Here is a 19,729-nt window from a genome sequence, read left to right as displayed (position 1 = left end):
CCCCAGGGGCAGCCTCCCTCCCTCCCTCTGCCCCCAGGCCAAGGCCACACTCACCAGGCAGGCCCCCGAGGTACAGTGGCACTGGGGCGTCAGCCGAGGCGGCCAGCGTGGGGCCCAGGGTGTGGTTGCTCTGCAGGTCCACCTCCAGCCGGAGCCTGTTCCCGCCTTTGGTCACTGCCGGGCACAGGTTCCTTGTGGCCGGGCCGGGGGGCCCCCTCACCAGCCACAGGGCCAGGGGCCCTTTGCCCCTTTGCTCTGTCTTTTGAGTCCCTGCCCACCCCCCCCCCGCCCCAGGGGTCTGCATCCGCCCCCAGCGGGGGTGGGTCAGGAGGGCCCAGCTCACCTGCTAGGCGGTGCCACTGCCCGTCACACAGTGCCTCGGGGACCGTCACCAGTGTGGAGAACTCGCCTGCACCGTCGTCTGCCCGCAGCAGGACCTGGGGCGGCAGCGGGTCAGGAGGGCCCTACCAACCCAGATCTCGCCCTGAGGCCGCGGCCCAACCCGCTTACCTGCCTCCCCAGCACCCGCAGCTGCAGGTAGGGGGGCGCCGGGCCCCGACCCAAGTGGAAGACGAGGCCGGTGGCTGTCTGGGGCCGCACCTCCAGCTCTAGGCCCAGGTCAGGCAGTGTGGCCCCCAGGGTGTCTGCAGGGAGGGGCCGTGAGAGGAGGAAGGCCTCAGCCCCAGGCCCCCCCGCCCTGTTCTGGGCGTCACTCCCACCCCAGCCTAGGCAAGTAGGGGACTGGGGGACGCCAGCAGGGGACAGACCTAGAGTGATGACTCCCCCGCTGCCTGCAAAGAACAGGCCCTTCTCCACGGGACCGGAGAAGCAGGGTGTGGCCCCCACCACCCGGGTGGGAGCCCCCAGGAGCTGCCCGTCCAACCTCAGTCTCTTCACACAACCGCTGAACCCGGAGCGGCTGATGGCCACCTGTGTGGGCACAGAGGGGTGAGCTGGGTCAGGTGCCTGGGCTGCCGAGGAGGGCAGAGAGTGTCCAGCGGGGCAGGGGTGGGAGACTGGGGCGAGGCGGCTCTCACCGGGAGCTGCGGGCTGTGGCCGCCAGCAGGGAGGCCCCCCACAAAGATAGTGTGTGGCCGGGGGCCTTCCTCCCCCTGGTGCCGCCGGCCCGTCCCCTCCCGGCTCTGGGCCCAGACCCCGTCCGTCACCAGCTGGATCCGAGTCTTCTCCCAACGCACAGACACCTGGGAGTGGGAAGACACATCAGGATGGGAGCCCCCAGGGCCAGCGCCCCGCCCTACCCCGCCCCTGCGTCCCCTCCCCCCAGCCCCTCACTGTATGCCACCGGCCAGTCCGTGAACGCTGGCGGCTCTGGACTCGGAGCTGGGGCCCAGGGCCTTCCGTCTGAGCGACAAAGCGTCCGTGGCTCAGGAGGAGGGCTAGGGAAGGGCTGCTGGCCGTCAGAGGGGCAGCGAGGAGCAAGAGCCCTCGGGGGGCGTGCGGGCGGATGAGCATGGACAGCTGCGACCTGGAAGCCAGGCGGGGTCATCAGCCTCGGCTGCCCCCTCCCCCCGGCAGCCCCCTCTCCCCACCGCCGCCCCTGGCCTTACCAGTCACGGGTGGGGGGCGGGACGTGTGCAAACTCCAGGTGACTGGACAGGGGACCCCCAAACTGGTAGGCGTCTCGTATGGCCCTGCGGGGCCAGGGTGGCGAGCAGGAAGCGTCCTGGGCAGGCTGCCGGCTGCGGCGGGAGGCCTGGGGGGTCGGATGGGGATGAGGGAATGCAGGAATGCATGGAGGCCACCTTCTGCCTACCCCAGCCCCATGTCCCCACCTTCCGGGACACCGTGGCCCGCAGTCCTCGCGGGCTCTGCTCTGGGGCCTGGGTGCGAGGGGCCGGGACGCAGCCTGAGCTCACGTTGATGCCCTCCAGGTTCTGCTGCAGGTCAAGCACGCGCTGTGGCCCCAGGAGCCTGCGGAGGGCAGGGGGTACGTGCGGGTCAGTGCTGGGCCGGGCTGGCGGGTCGTCGCCACCCCTCCCAGGGCCCGCTCAGCTCACCGCAGCACGAAAACGTTGCTAATGCAGCCACTGAAGTTACGGAGGGCGTCGGACTTGGGCAAGCCCCCCAGGAAGAGCTGACTCGACCCCTCAGGCTGGGGCTGGGGCCACGGCCCCCGGTGGGGCCTCATCTCCTGAAGCTGGTCGTCCACATAGAGCCAGACCCTGGCAAGGAGAGCGGTGTTTCCCCCGCCCTGCCCCCCGCCCCCCGGCTCTACTGCGCCCCCTCCTTGGAGAGGCCAGGTAAGCCGGACTCACCCCGTGGCGTTGCTGTAGAAAGTGACATAATGGGGGGCCCCGTCGGCAAAGCCCCGTCGCGTTTTCACCTCGGTCCTTGCAAGCCGGAGGGTCACGTGGCCCTGCTGCAGGGACACCTCGCATGGCCCGGTCTGGGGACAGCAGCTGGGTCAGCGGGCCAGGCCAGGGGCCCAGACTCCCTCTCTCGGGCCACCAGCCCCGCCCCGCTGCCCCAGAGGTGGCGGGGCGGACGCACCGGGGACTCCCGGTGGAAGAGCAGAGCGCTGTCCTGGCTGCTGCGGAAGCCGAAGCCGGAGTAGACGTTGCCCGTGAGGGGCACGGCGTTGCTGGGAAGCGCCAGGCGCAGATAGCCATGGCCGTGGAAAGTCATGGCCCGTCCCACCTGCGGGCAGGGCGACCGTGAGGGCCCGTGGCGCCCGGAGAGGGCGCGCAACTGGGGGAGGGAGGGGGCTCACCAGCAGGTCGGCGGTGCAGCCGGAGCTGATGCCCGTCGTGTTCAGCCTCTTGAGATCCACGTACTTGCCCAGAGCCTTGATGCCCTTGATGCAGCCACGCACCGAGCCTCCGGAGGGGAAGAGCCGCCGCAGGCTGCGGGGACGGTCCGCGGGACGGGCGAGCGTCAGGGGTGGCCTCTCCCGGGCCCTGCCCGCCACGCCCGCCCCACCCCAGGGCCAGGGCTCACCTCGGGGGCAGCTGGCTGGGTGGCACACCCCCCAGGTAGTAGGCGTCGGCCAGCTCCAGCGTGCTGTCCTGCTCCACGCTGAACACTGTGGTCCTCTCCACGCGCACCAGCACGCGCTTCCGGCTGCCCCCCAGCAAGAACACCTGGACCTGGGGAGCGCCATCATGGGGTGGTACCTTCAGGGCGAGAGCTGCGGCCCCCCTGCCCCTCCCCACGCCGGGCCCTCCCCGAGCCCAGCCCTACCGCCTTGCTGGTCGTGGTCAGAGGCGGCGGGCGCTGCAGCGGGTCGGCCTCCTTCAAGCCCGCGCCGAAGTCGTAGAGAAACACGAGGCTGCCTTCCCGCACGGCCAGGCACAGGAACTGGTCCTGGCGGGGGAGGGGAGGGTCAGCGTGGGCCGGGCGGGCTGGCGGGCCGGGCCGTGGGGACTGCGGACGTGCCTGGTGCCGCAGGAAGAAGAGGATCCCGCTGTAGGACACAAGCCGCAGCTCCTGGTCGAAGCGTTTGGTGTTGCTCAGCTGGCTCTCCATGCTGATGCGGGCGAAGCCAGAGCCGTCCAGGTAGGAGCCGTCCGTGAGCCACGGGTCCCCGGTCGACTTGGAGCTGCGGGTCAGAGGGGGCAGGGTCAGCCGAGGGCGGGCTGAGCCGCGGTGAGGGGGGCTCAGGCCGCACGTACCGTGCACAAGGCTTATCCACAGCTGTGTCCAGCTGGAAGGTCTTTTCGAAGTTGTAGAGACTGACCACCTCTTCGTTCAGCGTGTCCAGCTCGATGCAGCCCCGGTAGCCAGGAAAGCGCAGGGGTTCGGGGGGCTGTGGGCACAGCGCACGGTCAGGGAGCCTCCCTGCCCAGGACAGACCCAAGGGGAGGAACTCGGGCTACAGCACGACGGACCGAAGCCAGACCCTGAGCAGGACTTCCTGGGACAGGGGTGCAGGGCGGGGTGGCCGCGCACCCAGGCCACACCGGGCTCACCGTGAAGTTGCCGGGGTAGCCTCCCACGTAGAAGACAAAGTCATCAGGCTGCACACTGAGCAGCCCTTGGGCCCCAGGGGCCACTGTATCACCCTTGGTCTCTTGGACCATCTGATTCTCCACTGTGACAGACATATGGCCAAACTGGAGGGTCCTGAGGGCAGAGGCAAGAGAGGGAGGCGTGGCCAGGCGGCCACACCTGGCGGTGGGGGGAGCACCGTGCGGGCCGGGCCTCCCACCTGTCAATGCTGACGGCTGCGAACTGTTCCCCGATGTCCTCGTCGATGCTGAGGGACGTGGGGCCTGCTCCCCCGAGGCGGTACACCCAGTGCACCTTCTGGCCACGCAGAGCCACACCCATGTAGTCACCAGTGGCCTGTGGCGGCAGGAGACTCAGAGGGACAGGGACCCGGCGTGGGCCACCCGCTCCGGCCTGGCGCCCGGCTCCACCCAGCCCACCGAGCCCGCCCGCTACCTGGCGGCTGCCCATGTACAGCACAAACTGGTCCCCAGCGACCTGGCCGGGCGCCAGCTCTGGGCTCTGGAGGTAGAACTTGAGGGCGGTGTAAGAGGCGAGGCTGGCGAGGTCCCGAGGGGTGCGCAGCTGCACCCCTGAGCTACCGTTGAACTTCATGGGCACCTTGACCTGAGGCGGGGCGCAGAGCCCATCAGCGTCTGCCTCCTGGTCTCCCAGATGCCCACCTGGCCCTGGCACTCGCACCCACCTTATTGGCAGCACCCCGGGCCTGGGCAATGAGCTCCCGCACGCGGCCGATGCTGGCCGACAGGGCCAGGCTGGCGTTGTGCGTCCCACGGTTCTGCAGGAGGCTCAGCTTGGCCAGCAGCTGTGGCAGCGTCTTCTCCAGGGTGGACACTGCATGGGGGTGCGGATCGGGGGAGGCAGCCCTGAGCCCCTGGCCTCCCCACCCCGGCCCGCCCTCTGTCAGGGCACCGCGCGCCAGGGCCCACCTGAGCGGCCTGCGTCGAGCACCACCCGGCCCAGGTCCTGGCTCTGCAGGCCCTTGTACTGGCCCTGCCACCGCTCCACGTTTTTCTGCATGTCTTGAAGCCGGGACTGCACGCGGGCGGCTGTGTCCTGGGCTTCAGTGACCACAGCCTTGGCGTGGGCTATCTTCTTGCTTGTCTCGTCTGTGGCGGGCAGTGTGCAGGCTCAGCAGGGGGGCAAGCGAGGACCATCAGGGGGCCTCATCCCCATCTGGGGAGACCACTAAGACCCCCCTGACAAGACCAGCAACAGGGATGTCACCCCCGCCCCCGATCTCGTGAGAGCCTCAGGGCGGTGGAAACGCACCCTCCGTCCTCTCCCAGATGGCCCCTCCTGTGCCAGCCTCTCTTGCCACAGCTGCGTCACCCACTGTCGGCTCAGCCCCGCCTCCCCACGGCCCCCACATGCCCCCCCCACCCCGGCCAACACCATCTCTCCCGAGCCCTCCCCCACTTCCCAGAGTCCCCGTGGCCCCAACCCAGGCTTGTGGGGAAGGTCGGCTCTCGAGTCGGCGGGGCTCCCTCCTCTGCCCTGAGCCCTCCCGGCCCCCCGGCCCCCGAGCCCTCAGCTCCAGCCACCCTGGCCTCTGCTGCTGCCTGCACACCCCCATCCCCACCTCCGCCAGATGCCCCAGGTCCCCGCCGCACACTCCCGCCTGCCCTGTGCCACCTGTCTCTGCGCGCTCCCTGCCCCTTCCAGTTTTCACTTGCTGCCCGGGGCTACATTCGTTTGGCGTCTGTCTCCGACCAGAAGCGGATCCCCAGGGCTGGGGAGGGTCCCCAGGGTGGGAGCTGCCCACACAGGGGCCCCCCTCAGCTGCCCCGGCCACCGCCCCGGATGGCGCAAGTGTGAACATGTCCACCATCAGAGCCTACTGGGCGGGCTGGCTGATGTCTATCCGGGCAGGTGTCTCTTCAGCTCTGGGGACAAGCAGTGAGGGCGGGGGCAGGAAGGAGACCCACCCTACCTGTGTCCATAGCCAGCATGGCCTGCACCTCCTGGAGTCGGGCCGCCAGCTGTTCCTTCCTGGCCCGGGCGTCGCGGAGCTGGGTCCCGGTGCCCTGGAGGGTGGCCCACGCTGCGGGGCAGGCAGCCTCAGTCCTGAGGAGCCCCCGCCCCCAGGGTGCAGGCGCAGCCCATTTCAGTCCTCCCTCCTGACCAGGGAGGATTAAGGCTCACACGCACACAGTCAGACGGACACATCTGGCACAAGGGCCCTCGGCTCAGGGGGTGGCACTGTCACCCAAGTCTTGGGGCAGCCTCCTGGGCCCACAGCCAAGGCAATTATTCCCATTTTACAGGTGAAACAATGGAGGCTCAGAAAAGCTGAGCCGTTGCTCACGGCCACCAGTGCCCTGAGGTGGTAGCAGCAGAGCGTGCGCCCCACTCCCCGCCCCCACCTGCTCCTCGACAGCCTGGCACACACACGGCCCTCAGCCAGGACAGCAGGAAAACCATCAGCCAGTCCCCACGGCCCCTTCCCGAGGCCCTTCCACGTCCCGGGGGCCTGTCACGAAGCCAGGGTGGGCGGTGGGCCTTCGCAGCGCTCCCAGGGATGCACTTGCCGAGCAGTGGGGAAAATTCCCACCGAGGGCAGCCGTGACCCTGATCCACACGGTGACGACCCACATGGCCGGAAGGCGAGGGTCCCCACAGAGCCCGGACACCCAGCTGGACCCGGCACTCACCGAGGCCCAGCCTCCGCTGCTCCCCAAGGACAGCCTCCTCCAGGGCACTGCTGTCTGCCAGCAGCTTCCGGGCTCGGGGCGCCAGGCCCCGCTGCACGACCACCTGTAGACACAGAAACAAGACGCAGTTCACACCTGCCCGGTGGAGCTGCAAGGGAACATGGGCTCCCGCCGGGGCTGTGGGGGGCGTCAGGGCCTCACCGCCCATGTACGGCTCGCCTGCTGCTGCGCCTGGCCGGCGGCGCCCTCGGCGGCCCGCACGGCTTGCAGAATGCTGCTGTAGGCATTGGCGGCCTCGACGGCCCGCTGGATGAAGCGGTCCTGGTTGACTCCCTGGATGATGCTGTGAGGGGAAGCGGGGAGGATCCCAGGGTGTGGGTGGGGGGGTCCGCCCACCTCGCGGGCCTCCGCCTGCCTGGCTGCTGGGATGGCCTGCCTCGCGGCTCTGGACGCCCGGCCTTGCACCGCCCTGTGTGCCTATCCTGCTTCTTCCTGCCACCCTGGGCCCAGACTTCTGCCCAGCCCCTGCAGGGACACCGGCCTCTCCTTCTAAGAGCCCTCCCAGACCAGCTATACCGCTTCCAGGCCCCGACTGCACCCACCCCGGTTACCCTCTTTGGGCCCCGTACTTGGAAAGGTTGAGCGCCAGCTGGTCCAGCTGCCACGCGTGGGCCTCGGCGGCCTCCACCAGGTCCACCTTGCTGCTCGCCGGGGAGAAGGCCCGCATCTTCTCGAGCAGTGGCGTCCGGGCCCCATCCAGGCTGGCAGCAAGGTGCTCGTACTCCTGGGGGGTGGGTGAGTTAGGGGGGCACCCTCGTCCCCATCCCCTACTCACCCCCACCTGATCTGGGAGTGCCTGCCCCCGCCCAGCGTGCAGCCCTTTGGGAGGGGGGGGCGTTCACCTCCTTGGCCTGGTCCATGCCGCGCAGAAGCTCAGTGAGCCGGACCAGGGTGTCTCTGGCGGCCTGTAGAGTGGCCCCCAGAGTGGCGTTGTCCCGCAACAGCTCCTGTTTCCGTTGCTGGAGACGATGGGGAGTGAGGAGGAGGTGACAGGACAAGGATGAGGCAGGAAAATAAAGGGGTGGGGTGACAGGGTAGCGGCTGATGAGTATGAGGGTGAGAGGGGAGGGGGAGGGGCAGGGGGTGGGGGCAGGGCTGGGGGCTATGGGGCAGGCTTCCTACCAGGGCTTCCTCCAGCTGCTCCTGGTTGCGGCTGTTGAGCTCCTCCGCCTCTCGTGTCGTGCCCACCGCCCTGTTCAGGGCTTCCCGCAGGTCCATGAGTCCGGCCTCGTGCTGGGCCAGCTGGTCTCGGGTGCGTGCTACCAGCGCCTGGTTCCTCTCCCAGCGCCTGGTCAGCTGCTCCTGCACACGGGCCAGCACTGCCCAAGGCCCAGTGTAAGAACGGTCACTTGGGCAGTGACTCCCAGTGCCTGCCAGTCCCCATCCACCCTCCCAAGCTGACGGGATGCCACTCCAGGCTGACCTCAGCCCCAGAGCCCCCAGCCGGGTCCTCACCCCTCCCATCTCTGCCCTGCCGGGGCTGACACCACTCACGTCTCTGGGCCTCCCCCAGCTCGGCCTCAGCAGCTGCTCGCGGAACCCCCAGGTCACGGGCCCGCATCTCCCGGAGCAGCCGTTCCACCTCGGCCAGTGTCCGGCGCAGCTGCTCACCCGACAGGGCTGAGGCGTTGGCTGGTGACAGGCGGTCCGTCTGGGACTCGAGCTCTGTGTGGGTTTGGGGAGCGGGCTGTCAGGGCCCAGGGCTGGCCTGCTGCCCAGGCACACCTCTGCCACTAGCTTCCGAGCCAGAAATGCCCAGCCAAGCATCTTCAGACAACCCCCGTGTAACCCAGCGCGCCCTGGACGGCCCCCAGATCTCCTGGCTCCGGGCCGCGACTTGCACGCCTGCCCGGCCCTCTCGCACACAACCCCATCACCTCCCAAGGCACCCCCCCCAGTATCCCCACCACTACCGTCTGCTCGGCCCGTGGGTGGGGGCACTGGCCCGGCTTGCGGGGCCCACGTGCCCCCACCTCCCAGCCCAGACCCGCTGTTTCCACGGCCGAGGCCCATCTCCCTGTCTAAACATCCAAAGGTGCCGGTTCTTCAAGGCCAAGCCCCCTGGAGGCACGCCCCCTGCCCTGACTCTCCCTGCCCTGCCCAGGTGGGCCAGCTCCTACCGTTCAGGGCACGGTCCACAGCCCGGACGGCTGCCAGCAGCGTCTGTGCCCGGCCCAGCGTGGCCTCGGTGCTGTCCAGAAGCTGGCCGGCCTGGGCTCGGGTCCCTGTGGCCTGTGGATGAAGCACCCCATCAGGCCTCGAGCCTGAGCTGCGGGTCAGGGGTGACGCTGGATGGTTTGGGGCCTGGGGAGAGAGGCCTCTTGGGGAGGGGCCTGCTGAGAGAAAGCAGTCCCGGGGAAGGGCTTTCCTGCAGGAGGAGCATTCCAGGGGGTGGGTTCCGGGCCAGGGCTCCCCAAGCGCCTGCCTGGCCGTCCAGCTGCTGCACGTCCTGCCCCAGGCTTGAGGTCTGTCGTTCCAGTGCCTCCAGCTGCTGTGCAGTCTCATGATGGGGGCCAGGCGGTTTCCGGAGCTGGCTCTGCGGGGAGGGGAAGGTGAGAGCCTGCGACCTGGGAAGGGGAGGCTGGGGGGCCGGGCCGGGCCGGGCCGGGCAGTACCTGCAGGTCGGCGATGGAGGCGTTCAGCCTGTGCAACCGGGCCCAGACCATGGAGCTGGCGTTGATGCCACGCAGCTGCTCCCGGATGGCGGGGAGGAGGGCGCCGGCCCGCTCCAGGTCGTCCAGGAGCAAGACCACACAGTGGTCACACACTGCAGGCAGGGGGCAGGTGGGCATGGGCTGAGGGGGGGCCTGAGGCCACCGGGGAGTCATGGGGTCGGTGAGCTAGAAGTGAGTCACTAGGGGTCGCGGAGATGGAACGGGGTACTGAGCTGGGCTGAGGATGACGAGGTTAGTGGGTGTCAGAGGTCAGCGTGGGGGTCTCAGGGTCAACAGGAGGACAGCCGTGGAGTCTCTCAGAAAATTGAGAAGGAGAGCTGGGACCAGAGAACTGATCTGGAAGTGGAGGTGAACGTCGGGGTCACCAAGTCAGCATGGGACTGGGACCGGCACCATCCCAGATGGAGTTGGGAGGGTCGGGGGAGCCGACTGGGGGCAGTGGGCGGGGCAGGGACACACCTTCGCAGTGCACGCCGTGGCCCCCAGGCCCTCCTGGCATGGGCACCTGGTGTTGGTGGCTGCAGGTGTCACAGCGCTCCCCACTGAGCCCCTGGGGGCACGTGCAGCGGCCCGTGTGCACGTCACAGTGGCCGCCCTGGCACTGGCAGCCTGGAGTGGGAGGGGTGGGGTGAGTGGCCGGCTGAGGGCCCTGGGGTACTCGCTGCCCCGAGGTGCCCCGCCGGCCCGCACTCACGCCTGCAGCCCTGCTCAGGGAGCCCCCAGTGGCCGGGGGCACACTCGCGGCACTGGGGACCCCCAGTCCCTGGCCGGCAGGGGCACTGCCCACTCTGGGGGTGGCACTCGGAGCCCTCGGCAGCTGGTCCACAGGCACATGGGCGGCAGCCCCCGCAGCCCTCAAAGCCGAAGTGTCCTTCCTGGGGGCACAAACTGCAGTCAGGGCTCTGCCCAGCTCTTAAGACCCAGCTTCCCTCAGCCCTGAGAGCCTGCACCCCCAGCCATGACGTCCTGCCCCTACACCCGTACCCCGCCCCTCTGGCCCCAAGCCCCTCCCCTACACCAAGGCCCCGCCCCTACAGCCACAAAGCCCCACCCCCACACCGAGGCCCCACCCATAAAATCAAGGCCCCGCCCCACCCAGGCAGCTCTACCTGACAGTGGTCGCAGCGCTGACCAGTCACACCCACTTTGCACAGGCAATGCCCGCTGTGGGGGTCACAGGCCTCCGTCCCGCATGGGGAGCAGTCACACCCTGCAGAAGGGTGGCAGTGACAGTAGCCCTGACCCCCACCCCGGCCTCTTCCCGCCCATCCTGGGAAGCCCTCACTGGGCACCTACTCCACATGCATCTCCATCCTGCCCCAAGTGAAGCCCCCAGACCCTCCCTTTTCATCACCTCCCTGCTCCACCTAGGTCCAGACCACGCAGCTGCCTGCTCACCGGCCCATTGTGCCCGCCTCCCCTGCAGCCTGGGCTCAGCCAGAGGACCTGTCAGAGCCCTCGTGGGGTGCCCTCCCTCAGGAGAGGCCAGAGTCCCCAAATGACCCTCGGTCTGGCCGTGGGGTCGCCTGACCGTGAGTCCTGGGGGCCTGGTCGGGTCCACCCTGTCCACGCTGGGCCCGGCCCAGGACACAGCCTGCTCCGGGGGGGACACCCAGAGGCCCCTCAGCCCCACCCTCCCTGCCTACGGGTGCAGTTGCCGGGCAGCAGGGCGTTGCCGTAGAAGCCGGGGGCGCAGCTCTCGCAGCGGGGCCCGGTGGTGTGGCGCAGGCAGCCGCGGCAGGCGCCCGTCAGGGGGTCGCAGTCGCTGAAGAGCATGTTGGGGTCGCCATTGCCGCTGCAGTCACAGGGCTGGCACGAGCTGCCCAGCACCAGGGGGTTCCCAAAGAAGCCAGGTGCACACCTGGCGGGGCGGGATCAGTGGCTGGTGCTGGCAGGCAACGCAGCGTCCCCGGGGCCATGCATGCAGACCCCGCCCCAGTCAGGCACCCGCCCGCCCAGCTCACCGCTCGCAGGAGGCCCCAGCATAGCCGGGTTTGCAGAGACACTGGGTGCGGCCACCTCGCAGGATGCAGCCCGTGGCGAAGCTGCAGAGACGGAGGTGGTCGTTACACCCCAGCACGCTCCAGGTGAGCACCAGGTAAGCCGGGGTCGGGGGTCCCCACCTCATGGGCCCACCCCGGATGCCCCGACCTCCACAGAAGGCAGTGCTGACCCAACCAGGTAGGGGGTGGTGGTATTCCATTCTGGGTCTTTAAGGACTTTGGTCCACCAGTCAATGGTCGGGGCCCTGGAGGGGCTGGCCCAGCTTACTTGTTGGAAGGCACAGCCAGGGGGCAAGGGCAGCTGATGCAGGGGCCCGCAGGGTCCTCAGATCCACCGCGCACGAAACCGGCCTGGCAGCGCTCGCAGTGGTCACCCTCGGTGTTGTGCTGGCAGCCCTGGGGCAGAGGGAACAGATCAGCACCGGAGGCCTCGCTTCCCGCCAGCTCGCCCACCCCCACCCTGCAGGACTCCGCCCACTGCCAGCGGGTGCCCTGCCCAGGGCACCTCCCCTCCCCCAGACCTCAGCGAACCCGTAACTACTGACCAAAGGGCCCCTGGTCTTCCCTTCCCTGCGCCTCTGGTGGCTGCCCTCCCCTGCAGGGCCCCACTCACCACGCAGACACCCGAGCCAGGGAGGCAGCGGTCTGAGTGGCCGTGGCACTGACAGGGGATGCAGCGACCCAAGAAGAGACCTTTGACGTCCCGGTAGTAGCCAGGGGCACATTCCTGGGGGCGGGTGGGCATCAGCGGTCAGGGAAGGAGGCAGGGCCAGCCTGGTACGGGGGCAGGCTGGGGACCACGCTCCTGAGCCTGACCGCTGAAGGCACAAAGTCACAGCCCACAAAGCCACACAGAGGCCTCGGGCTCAGGGGACCACCTCCTGTTCTCCTCCAAACACCTCTTCCAAGCAGGTGGAGGGAGGGGAGGGGGGTTCGGTGGATGCTGTCTGGGTAAACCGTGGACGTGGGACGGACTGGGCACTGAACAGATGCAGAGCAGCTGTGTGCACGGGGGGCCGGGCAGGGGGCAGGTGACAGTGGATTAGCAGACGGATGAGCAAGCGGCCGGCTCAGCCTGTGGTGGGAAGGTCAGCTGCCGGGAGCGTGACACCCAGCTGGTAGGAGGAGGGGTGGGGGGAGACGGATACGGAGGCCAGGCGTGGACGCTCGGGGGAGGGTGGACGTGCGTGCACGGGGCAGCCCGGCAGCCTGGTGCCTGCCCCCACCACCTCACCTGGCATGAGTCCCCACGGTAGTTGGCAGGGCACATGCACAGCTCCACATTGCTGGCCGGAGGTCCCCCGCCCACCTCGCTGGCCACCTCCAGCGCCACCCTGCGCAGGGAGATGGCCGAGGAGGTCTGTGAGAAGAGGGCGCGGATGTGCAGCTGCTCCAGGCCAGCCAGCACCATCATGAGCTCCTCGCGGGACACAGGGCTGCGGGTCTCCACGTGCCGGAAATTGCCCTGCGCGGCCACGACAGGGCCTTAGTGTGGCCGCCGCAATGGGGCGCGGCAGGAGCCCAGGACAGACCCTCCTGGGGGGGATGGGGGCATGCAGGGCACGTGGTGGGGGACACGTGGTACAGGTGAGTGACTTCTGATCTGAGAGGCAAAGACTTTAACACACGCAAACACTAACTGCGAATGAAAAGTGAACGACGTGAGTATATCAGATGCGAGAACGTCTGTTCATGAGAAAAGATCTTACGGAAAGACACACAGGCTACAAGAGTACAGACCAAGAGAAGACGATCGCAGCTCTAAAGCCAGGACGCAGGGTGAACATCGAGAATAACACGAAACCCCTCGGAAAGGAAATGGACGAAAGCCACAGGCTGGTGGCTTGCAGAGGGAACCCCAGGGCCAGGCATTGGAGGAGCTGCTCACCCGTCAGGGATCAGGGGTTTGCAAGCCAGCACTCAGCCCAGGAGCGCTACCCCCACGGGCAACCAGAAAATAGGCGTGCTGACGAGGGTCCCGCCCGCTCCTGGACCCTGTTTTCTGACACGGAGAGCAGCCCCTGCAGCCTTGGGGGCCAGAGACGGCCGCTCACCTCCACCAGCTGCAGCGCCCCGCGGTGAACGTGGCCGGGCGCCGGGTACACCGGCTCCAGGAACGCGATGCTCATCTGGTTGCCCTGGGGAGGCGAGTGGGCGGATGAGGGCCGGGAATCGGGCTGCCCACGGTACCGGCTCGGCTGTGCCCGCTGCCCGCCCTCGCCCGCCACCCGGTAGGCCACCTGCAGCACCACGTCCGGCCTGCTCTCCGTGGGGATGAACACGTCTCCCCGCTGGGTCTCTGAGTGCAGTTCGTAGTGGAGGGTCCCGCCGTAGGACGACACCTGGAGGCCGGACAGAGGGATGTGACCTGGCCGGACCCTGTCCACGGGCCCGGAGCCGACGGCAGGGGTTCTAGGCACCCTATCCCTCCCTGGACACCAGCATCCTCACTGCCATCCCCTCCAGGCCTCCAGGAGGTCCTGGACACCCTCCAGGTGCCCTCCCGGGGGCCGATCGGCCTGCTCACCCGGTCCCCCAGGTAGGAGGGTGGGGCCTGCCAGTATAGCTCAGGGAAGGCCTCGGGCACGCGCCGCAGGTCCGCGCGAAGCTGTGTTGCCTCCGCCTGCCATTCGTGGGGCACCACCTGCCGGTCGCCACTCAGCAGCGTCCAGCCCTCCATGTCCACGAACTGCAGGGCACGTGGGTGGGTAACACAGGCGCATGCCCTCGTGTATCACAGGGCCACTTCCTACGTCTCAGACCCCCTCCCTGAGTCCCCTCCCGTCCTGCCCGCACACCTCCCGGCGGGCGTAGGCTGAGCTCCGGCAGCGATCCGTGGCCCCGAAGCAGAAGCAGCGGGTGCAGCCTTTGGGGTTGGCAGTGTCCAGGGAGAATGTCCCAAGGCGGCACTGGTCACACCGCGGGCCCTGCACGTTCTCCTGGGGGCAGGAGGGCACGACAGGGCAGGGCGGTCAGCCGTGTGCCCGTGTTGGCTGTCACCCCACAACTGGGCTGACTGTCCCAAAGGTGCCAGGAAGCTCCAACCTCCCAGAGAGAACGAAGGTCCGCTGAGAAGGCGAGACGAGGGACGGGGTGGGGTCGGGTCAGCAGGTCTGGCCCCGGACCGCCCTCACCTTGCAAGAGCACTGGCCTGTGAGGGGGTCGCATGTTCCAGGTGCAGAGCCTGCTTCGTGGCAGTCGCAGGGGCGGCAGCTGGGGAAGCCGTGGAACCCGGGAGCACATGTGTCACAGCGGCGTCCGGCCACGTTGGGTCTGCACCTGCCATGAGGGTTCAGGAGCCGCTAGGCCTCTCCTCCACCTGGCCCCTCACACTGACACGGGAGACCAGAGGTGCCCCCCACCAAGGTGGTGCCCCCCTGAGCGCCGGGGACACTCCCAGGGGCTGGGTGGGTTCAGGGCTCAGTGGTCGGTGACCCGGGACTGCCCCGAGGCCACGGGGACCCGCACCCTGGTGCTCACTTGCACTGGCCGCTGTCCACATCACAGGTGGGGTCCATGAGCTCCTGGACGCCAGGCCCCGAGCAGTTACACTCCTCACAGCCGACCAGGGGGTGGCAGCCAAAGGTCTGGGGCTGGCAGACGATGCAGTCGGGCGGGACGGTGCGCGGCGGGCAGATGCACTGGCCCGTGAGCTCGTCACAGAGGCGACCGCTGCAGTCACAGGCTGCGGGGCGCGTGCACAGGCCCCGGTCAGGGGACCCGACGGCACACCTGGGGACACTGCATGGGTGGGGGGGCGAGGCCACCCTACCCCCAGCCTGGTTCCACCCAGCTCCGGGCCCCAAGCCCCAGGCAGCTCCTCTGACGTGGCGTCAGCTGGGCAGAACTGCTCTCTAGTCCCCGGGACCTGCTGGACAGCCCCGTGTGGCCTGGGCCCTCGCACACAGGACGCGGCAGGGCTGGTCCACCAGGCTCCAGACATGCTCCTGACCACTGTTTCCTGGAGGCGCTCCCGCGGACTGGGGTACTTACGCCTGCAGCTGGGGAAGCCCCAGTAGCCAGTGGCACAGCGGGAGCAGTCACGGCCTATAACGTGGGCGCGGCAGGGACACTGGCCCCCGAAGGGCTCACACGTGGGGCCCGCGGCGCCCACCTCATGGCAGCTGCACGGCCGAGCCCCGTTGTTATAGAAGAGGGAGAGGGAGATAGCGGCATCGCGGCAGAAGGAGGACGAGCTGGAGGGGCTGGGGTGAGGGCGGGGGGTGAGGCCGGCTACAGCCCAGCCCGGCCCCGCCACCGCTGCCCCCGGCCCCAGCCCGGCCCCCACCCTGCTGCCCCCGGCCCCGAGCCCGGCCCACCTGATGTGGTAACCGTGGGTGGCGCACTGGCTGATGAAGTCGTAGGATTTGTCCAGGGGCTCCTCCCGGAAGTAGCTGGGGCTGTAGGCGTCTTCGGGGACCACCAGCACATACTCCTAGAGCATCGAGGCCTGGTCACCTCCCCGCGGGCCCAGCGAAGGGTCCAGGTCGGGGGTGGGTGCCGGAGCCCACCGGCAGGGGCCAATGCCAGGGCTTCTCTGCCACAGGCCAGGGTCTGGTCGGGCAGCTATCACAGCGGTGGCGACGTCACACCCTGGCCCGGGGCCCCAGCCAGGCTGCCAGGTGCTGGGTCCCTGCTGGGGGCCACTCAGAGGGGAGGCCAGCCTCTGTGGCCAAACGGAAGCTTGGGGAGTGTGAGGAAGGGCCCAGGCTCCTGGCGCCCCGTCCACCCCTTTTTGCCGGACGCCTCCCTCTCCATGAAGGCCACTCTGACCAGCAGGGCCCCAGGGAGCTGCTGGGCAATATCCTGGCTCTTGGACCCCCCTCAGGAGCTTCTCGTGATGGGCCTGGAGGTCCCCAGAGGCTGCTGCCCCTGGCACCTGGCTCAGGGTTGGGCCGCGGCAAGCAGGGGACACACTCTGGCAGAGCGACCGACAGTGGTACGACAGGCAGAGGGCGGCTACCAGCCCGAGGACTCACCAGCCAGAGCCAGCGGCCCTCGGGCACACGCACGGTCACAGTGAGCTCACTGTCGGTCACGTCCAGGACGGCCCGGCCCTCACACACCACCAGGGTGCGGCAGCCGTAGGCGTGCGGGCAGAAGCTGGCGTTGGCATGGCCTGGAGGTGAGGAAAGGCAGGTCAGTGCCCCCAGCACACACACAGCACCCCGCCCCACGGCCTCACCCCGGGCTTGGGACATTCCTGGAGTCACCAGAGAGAAGAGGATCCCAACAGCAGCACCCACCACCGAGGACCATGCGTCCCTGAACAAGACACGCGTGTGTGACCCGCCTGGAGACCCACATGGCTGGGCCCACTCATGCTGCGTGAATCGGCCATGGTCACACACGAGGCCCCCGGGCTCGTCAGAGCAGAGTGAAACAGACGTGCACGGACCCGGGTCCCACAGCGAGCCCTCGATCACCCGAGCGCAGGACAGGGTGACCTCTGAGTCACAGCACAGACGTGAGGGGCAAGGCCTGCCACACACAGGGGGCCCTGGGGCACCTCGTGTGAGAGCTGACGGCAGGATGGGGCACATGGCCCTGTCACAGCCAGGCAGCGGGCCCCAAGCCACGGCCCCTGTGAGCTGTGGACCCAGCACGCGCCCCATCCACGTCACGTGTGGCATCACGCGATGGGCTGTGTGGACGAGACCCCGAGAGCCTCCTCGCCCCAGGGTCCACCCCTCCGCTTACCCTGCCAGACACGACCCCCGTTGATGAGGACCTCCACGGCGAAGGCGGGGTGGGCCGGCTGGTAGCCGTGCAGCAGGAAGGCGTAGCGGCCCAGGGTGGGCACGTGGGTGGTGAAGACCACGGTGCCCTGTGCGGGGGGAAGCGGCTCCGGTGAGTGGGCAGAGATGCAGGGGTACCAGGGGCTGCAAGTCCCACCCCACCCCCTCCCGGCCCCTCCTGGCCCCAGCCCCGGCCCGCACCTGGGGGTGGCGCAGCAGGGTAGGCTCCACGTCGGGGTCCGCAGCGGTGGGGGGCCGGGGCTGGGGCCCGGGCGGGGGCGCGCCCGGCGTGAGCTCCCGAGAGTGGGTCAGTGGGAGGCCAGGCGGCAGCGGCAGCACCTGGCAGTACCTGAGCACCACAGGCTGCGGCGGCTTCGGGAAGCGGGAGGGCAGGCAGGTGGCACTGGGGGGTGGGGAACACAGGGGTGAGTCCCCGAGTCCCGGCCACTGCCCTGCAGCTGCCCTGGGCTCCCGCCCCTGTCCCCACTACCTGCTGGGGCTGAAGGCGCCGTGACTGCTGATGCAGCGGACACGGGGCTCCACGAACTCTGAGCTGAAGGTCTCCGCGGGCACCAGGGTGACACTGTGCTGCAGGCGGGGGACAGGTGTGGGTGTAGCAGCAGGGGCAGCCCATCCACACCCGCACCCAGGCCGGTCCTGCTCTCTGCACTGAGCCCCCGGCCCCCACTCCGCCTGCCTCTCCTCCGGCTGCACAGACCCCAGCCCTCGGCTGTGGATTCTGGGCCTGGAGCACCTCCCAGCTCCCCCGGAGGCTGTTCTTCCTCCCACTGCACTCCACCGCCGTCTGTGGTCATAGGGCCGGGGACCCGGCACAGGCAGGCGCTCAGCGAGCGGGGGTTCGTGAGCAGGCATCTCCGTCCCGTACTGTCTACCACGGCGAAGAAACGTGTGTGACAGATACGGCAAAACGTGACACCTCAGGGGGTCTAGAAAAACCCGACAGCGAAGACAGAATACCACGTGACCACAGCAACAGCTCCATCCATCCCCGCCACGGCGTCAGCCAAAGAGGCAGCGCAAAGGAATACCTGTGTGACTCCAATTATAGAAAGTTCCGGAACAGGCAAACTAGGCGGTGCTGTCAGTATCTGGAGGCGGTTACCCCAGCAGGGGTGCGGGGGGACTGAGCGGCGTCGGGGGTGGGGCCATGTTGCTTCCTGGCCTGGGTACTGGGCTGTGGGTACAGCTCCATGGAGAGTCTAAAGTATCCCAGCCCACGACTACAGCGCCACGTGTGCATGGGGACAGAACCACAGGATTCCGACGTCGAAAAGTGAGGAGGAAGCGATGTAGCATATGCGTTACTTAGCAACACGGAAAAAACGGACCGACTCCGGGAAGTAGACTGAGAAGACGCGCAGGTGGGGCGTGCGATTACGCTTTGTTGTTGCAAGTCTGTTTTCAAAATTTGACGCTTTCATAAAAATATGTGCGTATGATACTCTGATAAAACCTTTAAAGGCCTAGGGAAACGTAACAGTGAGACTAGGGAATACTCAGATGAGAACAACGTCATCCATTTTGTCACTTACTGAATAAGCGCGTATGCTTGGTTCTGGGCATCGAACTAACGATTAATATTGCCCAGAATGTTTAGCCTTGGGATTTAATTTTCAACTTTGTGAAGCTGACACAGAAGCAAGTTACGGGCTTCCCTGGTGGCGCAGTGGTTAACAATCTGCCTGCCAACACAGGGGTCATGGGTTTCATCCCTGGTCTGGGAAGATCCCGCATGCCGCAGAGCAACTAAACCCGTGCACCACAACTACTGAGCCCACGTGCCACAACTACTGAAGCCCGCGTGCCACAACTACTGAGCCCACGTGCCACAACTACTGAAGCCCGCGTGCCTCGAGCCCGTGCTTCACAACAAGAGAAGCCACCGCAATGAGAAGCCTGTGCACCGCAACGAGAAGTAGCCCCTGCTCGCCACAACTAGAGAAAGCCCACGTGCAGCAAAGAAGACCCAATACAGCCAAAAATAAATAAACAGATTAATAAAAAAAAAAAAAGCAGCAAGTTTCCACAACAATAGTGAATCCCAAGCTTCAGAACCCACACTGTACGGACCCTTCCTGACTCGGGTCCACAAGGTGGTGTTTTTGTAAATTACACCAAAGAGCAGCCTCTCGTTCAAGACTGTTCTTCCTGCTCTGACTCCAGCGCATCATGGTCCCCTTATGTGACCATGAGCACTGTTTATAAATTTACATCTCATACCCACAGGGAAAAAACCCTGCAGGAGGAGGGTTCTGGAAGAACCTCCACCCGATGTGAGCTGAAGATGGCGCTGGTGATGGGTACCCAGGCTCATCACATTCTCCTACTTTTGCGTGTGCTGAAAATCTTCGGAAAGACCTAACCCCACAGTGGGGTCCTGCGGCCTGTGTAGGTGAGGGAGTCAGGGCCTTACCAGGAAGAATCGTGCCTGCTCGGCCGTGAGCCGGACGCTGGCCTCCGTGTCCAGGTGGAAGACCGCCAGATGGTGCTGGGCATCCAGGGCGGTGCCCCGGCACAGGGTGCTGGGGGACAGGTAGGGGTGGTCAGTGGATAGGGCAGCCCTGGAGCCCGGAGCCCTCCACTGGCCCCCCGGGCTTGAATCCTCTCCC

At 67.7% G+C, this 19,729-nt stretch overlaps 1 protein-coding gene across 2 annotated transcripts in view; it reads right to left on the bottom strand.

The window, feature by feature from the left end:
- The window catches only part of LAMA5 (laminin subunit alpha 5), a 53,443-nt gene that overhangs the window by 644 nt on the left and 33,070 nt on the right, over window positions 1-19,729 (bottom strand). For both annotated transcript variants that reach the window (XM_060079480.1, XM_060079481.1), the window contains 52 exons: window positions 19,534-19,642; window positions 17,590-17,687; window positions 17,301-17,502; window positions 17,062-17,188; window positions 16,341-16,480; window positions 15,681-15,796; window positions 15,355-15,566; window positions 14,842-15,046; window positions 14,496-14,640; window positions 14,160-14,300; window positions 13,889-14,050; window positions 13,602-13,703; window positions 13,416-13,499; window positions 12,596-12,826; window positions 11,975-12,088; window positions 11,630-11,757; window positions 11,323-11,403; window positions 11,005-11,219; window positions 10,468-10,568; window positions 10,053-10,233; window positions 9,818-9,967; window positions 9,299-9,450; window positions 9,109-9,219; window positions 8,804-8,915; window positions 8,178-8,348; window positions 7,806-8,002; window positions 7,526-7,642; window positions 7,253-7,407; window positions 6,825-6,966; window positions 6,624-6,726; window positions 5,903-6,013; window positions 4,899-5,078; window positions 4,655-4,803; window positions 4,405-4,575; window positions 4,169-4,305; window positions 3,930-4,083; window positions 3,633-3,766; window positions 3,397-3,559; window positions 3,202-3,324; window positions 2,959-3,107; window positions 2,732-2,864; window positions 2,512-2,658; window positions 2,277-2,407; window positions 2,019-2,183; window positions 1,794-1,932; window positions 1,569-1,714; window positions 1,294-1,486; window positions 1,038-1,202; window positions 768-930; window positions 511-644; window positions 344-437; window positions 55-174 (listed from right to left, as the gene is read on the bottom strand). In XM_060079480.1, coding sequence (XP_059935463.1) covers window positions 55-174; window positions 344-437; window positions 511-644; window positions 768-930; window positions 1,038-1,202; window positions 1,294-1,486; window positions 1,569-1,714; window positions 1,794-1,932; window positions 2,019-2,183; window positions 2,277-2,407; window positions 2,512-2,658; window positions 2,732-2,864; window positions 2,959-3,107; window positions 3,202-3,324; window positions 3,397-3,559; window positions 3,633-3,766; window positions 3,930-4,083; window positions 4,169-4,305; window positions 4,405-4,575; window positions 4,655-4,803; window positions 4,899-5,078; window positions 5,903-6,013; window positions 6,624-6,726; window positions 6,825-6,966; window positions 7,253-7,407; window positions 7,526-7,642; window positions 7,806-8,002; window positions 8,178-8,348; window positions 8,804-8,915; window positions 9,109-9,219; window positions 9,299-9,450; window positions 9,818-9,967; window positions 10,053-10,233; window positions 10,468-10,568; window positions 11,005-11,219; window positions 11,323-11,403; window positions 11,630-11,757; window positions 11,975-12,088; window positions 12,596-12,826; window positions 13,416-13,499; window positions 13,602-13,703; window positions 13,889-14,050; window positions 14,160-14,300; window positions 14,496-14,640; window positions 14,842-15,046; window positions 15,355-15,566; window positions 15,681-15,796; window positions 16,341-16,480; window positions 17,062-17,188; window positions 17,301-17,502; window positions 17,590-17,687; window positions 19,534-19,642 — 7,505 coding nt within the window. The remainder of the gene's footprint in view (window positions 1-54; window positions 175-343; window positions 438-510; window positions 645-767; window positions 931-1,037; window positions 1,203-1,293; window positions 1,487-1,568; window positions 1,715-1,793; window positions 1,933-2,018; window positions 2,184-2,276; window positions 2,408-2,511; window positions 2,659-2,731; window positions 2,865-2,958; window positions 3,108-3,201; window positions 3,325-3,396; window positions 3,560-3,632; window positions 3,767-3,929; window positions 4,084-4,168; window positions 4,306-4,404; window positions 4,576-4,654; window positions 4,804-4,898; window positions 5,079-5,902; window positions 6,014-6,623; window positions 6,727-6,824; window positions 6,967-7,252; window positions 7,408-7,525; window positions 7,643-7,805; window positions 8,003-8,177; window positions 8,349-8,803; window positions 8,916-9,108; window positions 9,220-9,298; window positions 9,451-9,817; window positions 9,968-10,052; window positions 10,234-10,467; window positions 10,569-11,004; window positions 11,220-11,322; window positions 11,404-11,629; window positions 11,758-11,974; window positions 12,089-12,595; window positions 12,827-13,415; window positions 13,500-13,601; window positions 13,704-13,888; window positions 14,051-14,159; window positions 14,301-14,495; window positions 14,641-14,841; window positions 15,047-15,354; window positions 15,567-15,680; window positions 15,797-16,340; window positions 16,481-17,061; window positions 17,189-17,300; window positions 17,503-17,589; window positions 17,688-19,533; window positions 19,643-19,729) is intronic.

This window comes from Mesoplodon densirostris, chromosome 16 (genome assembly GCF_025265405.1).
Source record: "Mesoplodon densirostris isolate mMesDen1 chromosome 16, mMesDen1 primary haplotype, whole genome shotgun sequence".
Taxonomy (NCBI): domain Eukaryota; kingdom Metazoa; phylum Chordata; class Mammalia; order Artiodactyla; family Ziphiidae; genus Mesoplodon; species Mesoplodon densirostris.
The sequence above is the reverse complement of the archived record's forward strand: the minus strand, read 5'-3'. Positions and strand labels throughout refer to the sequence as shown.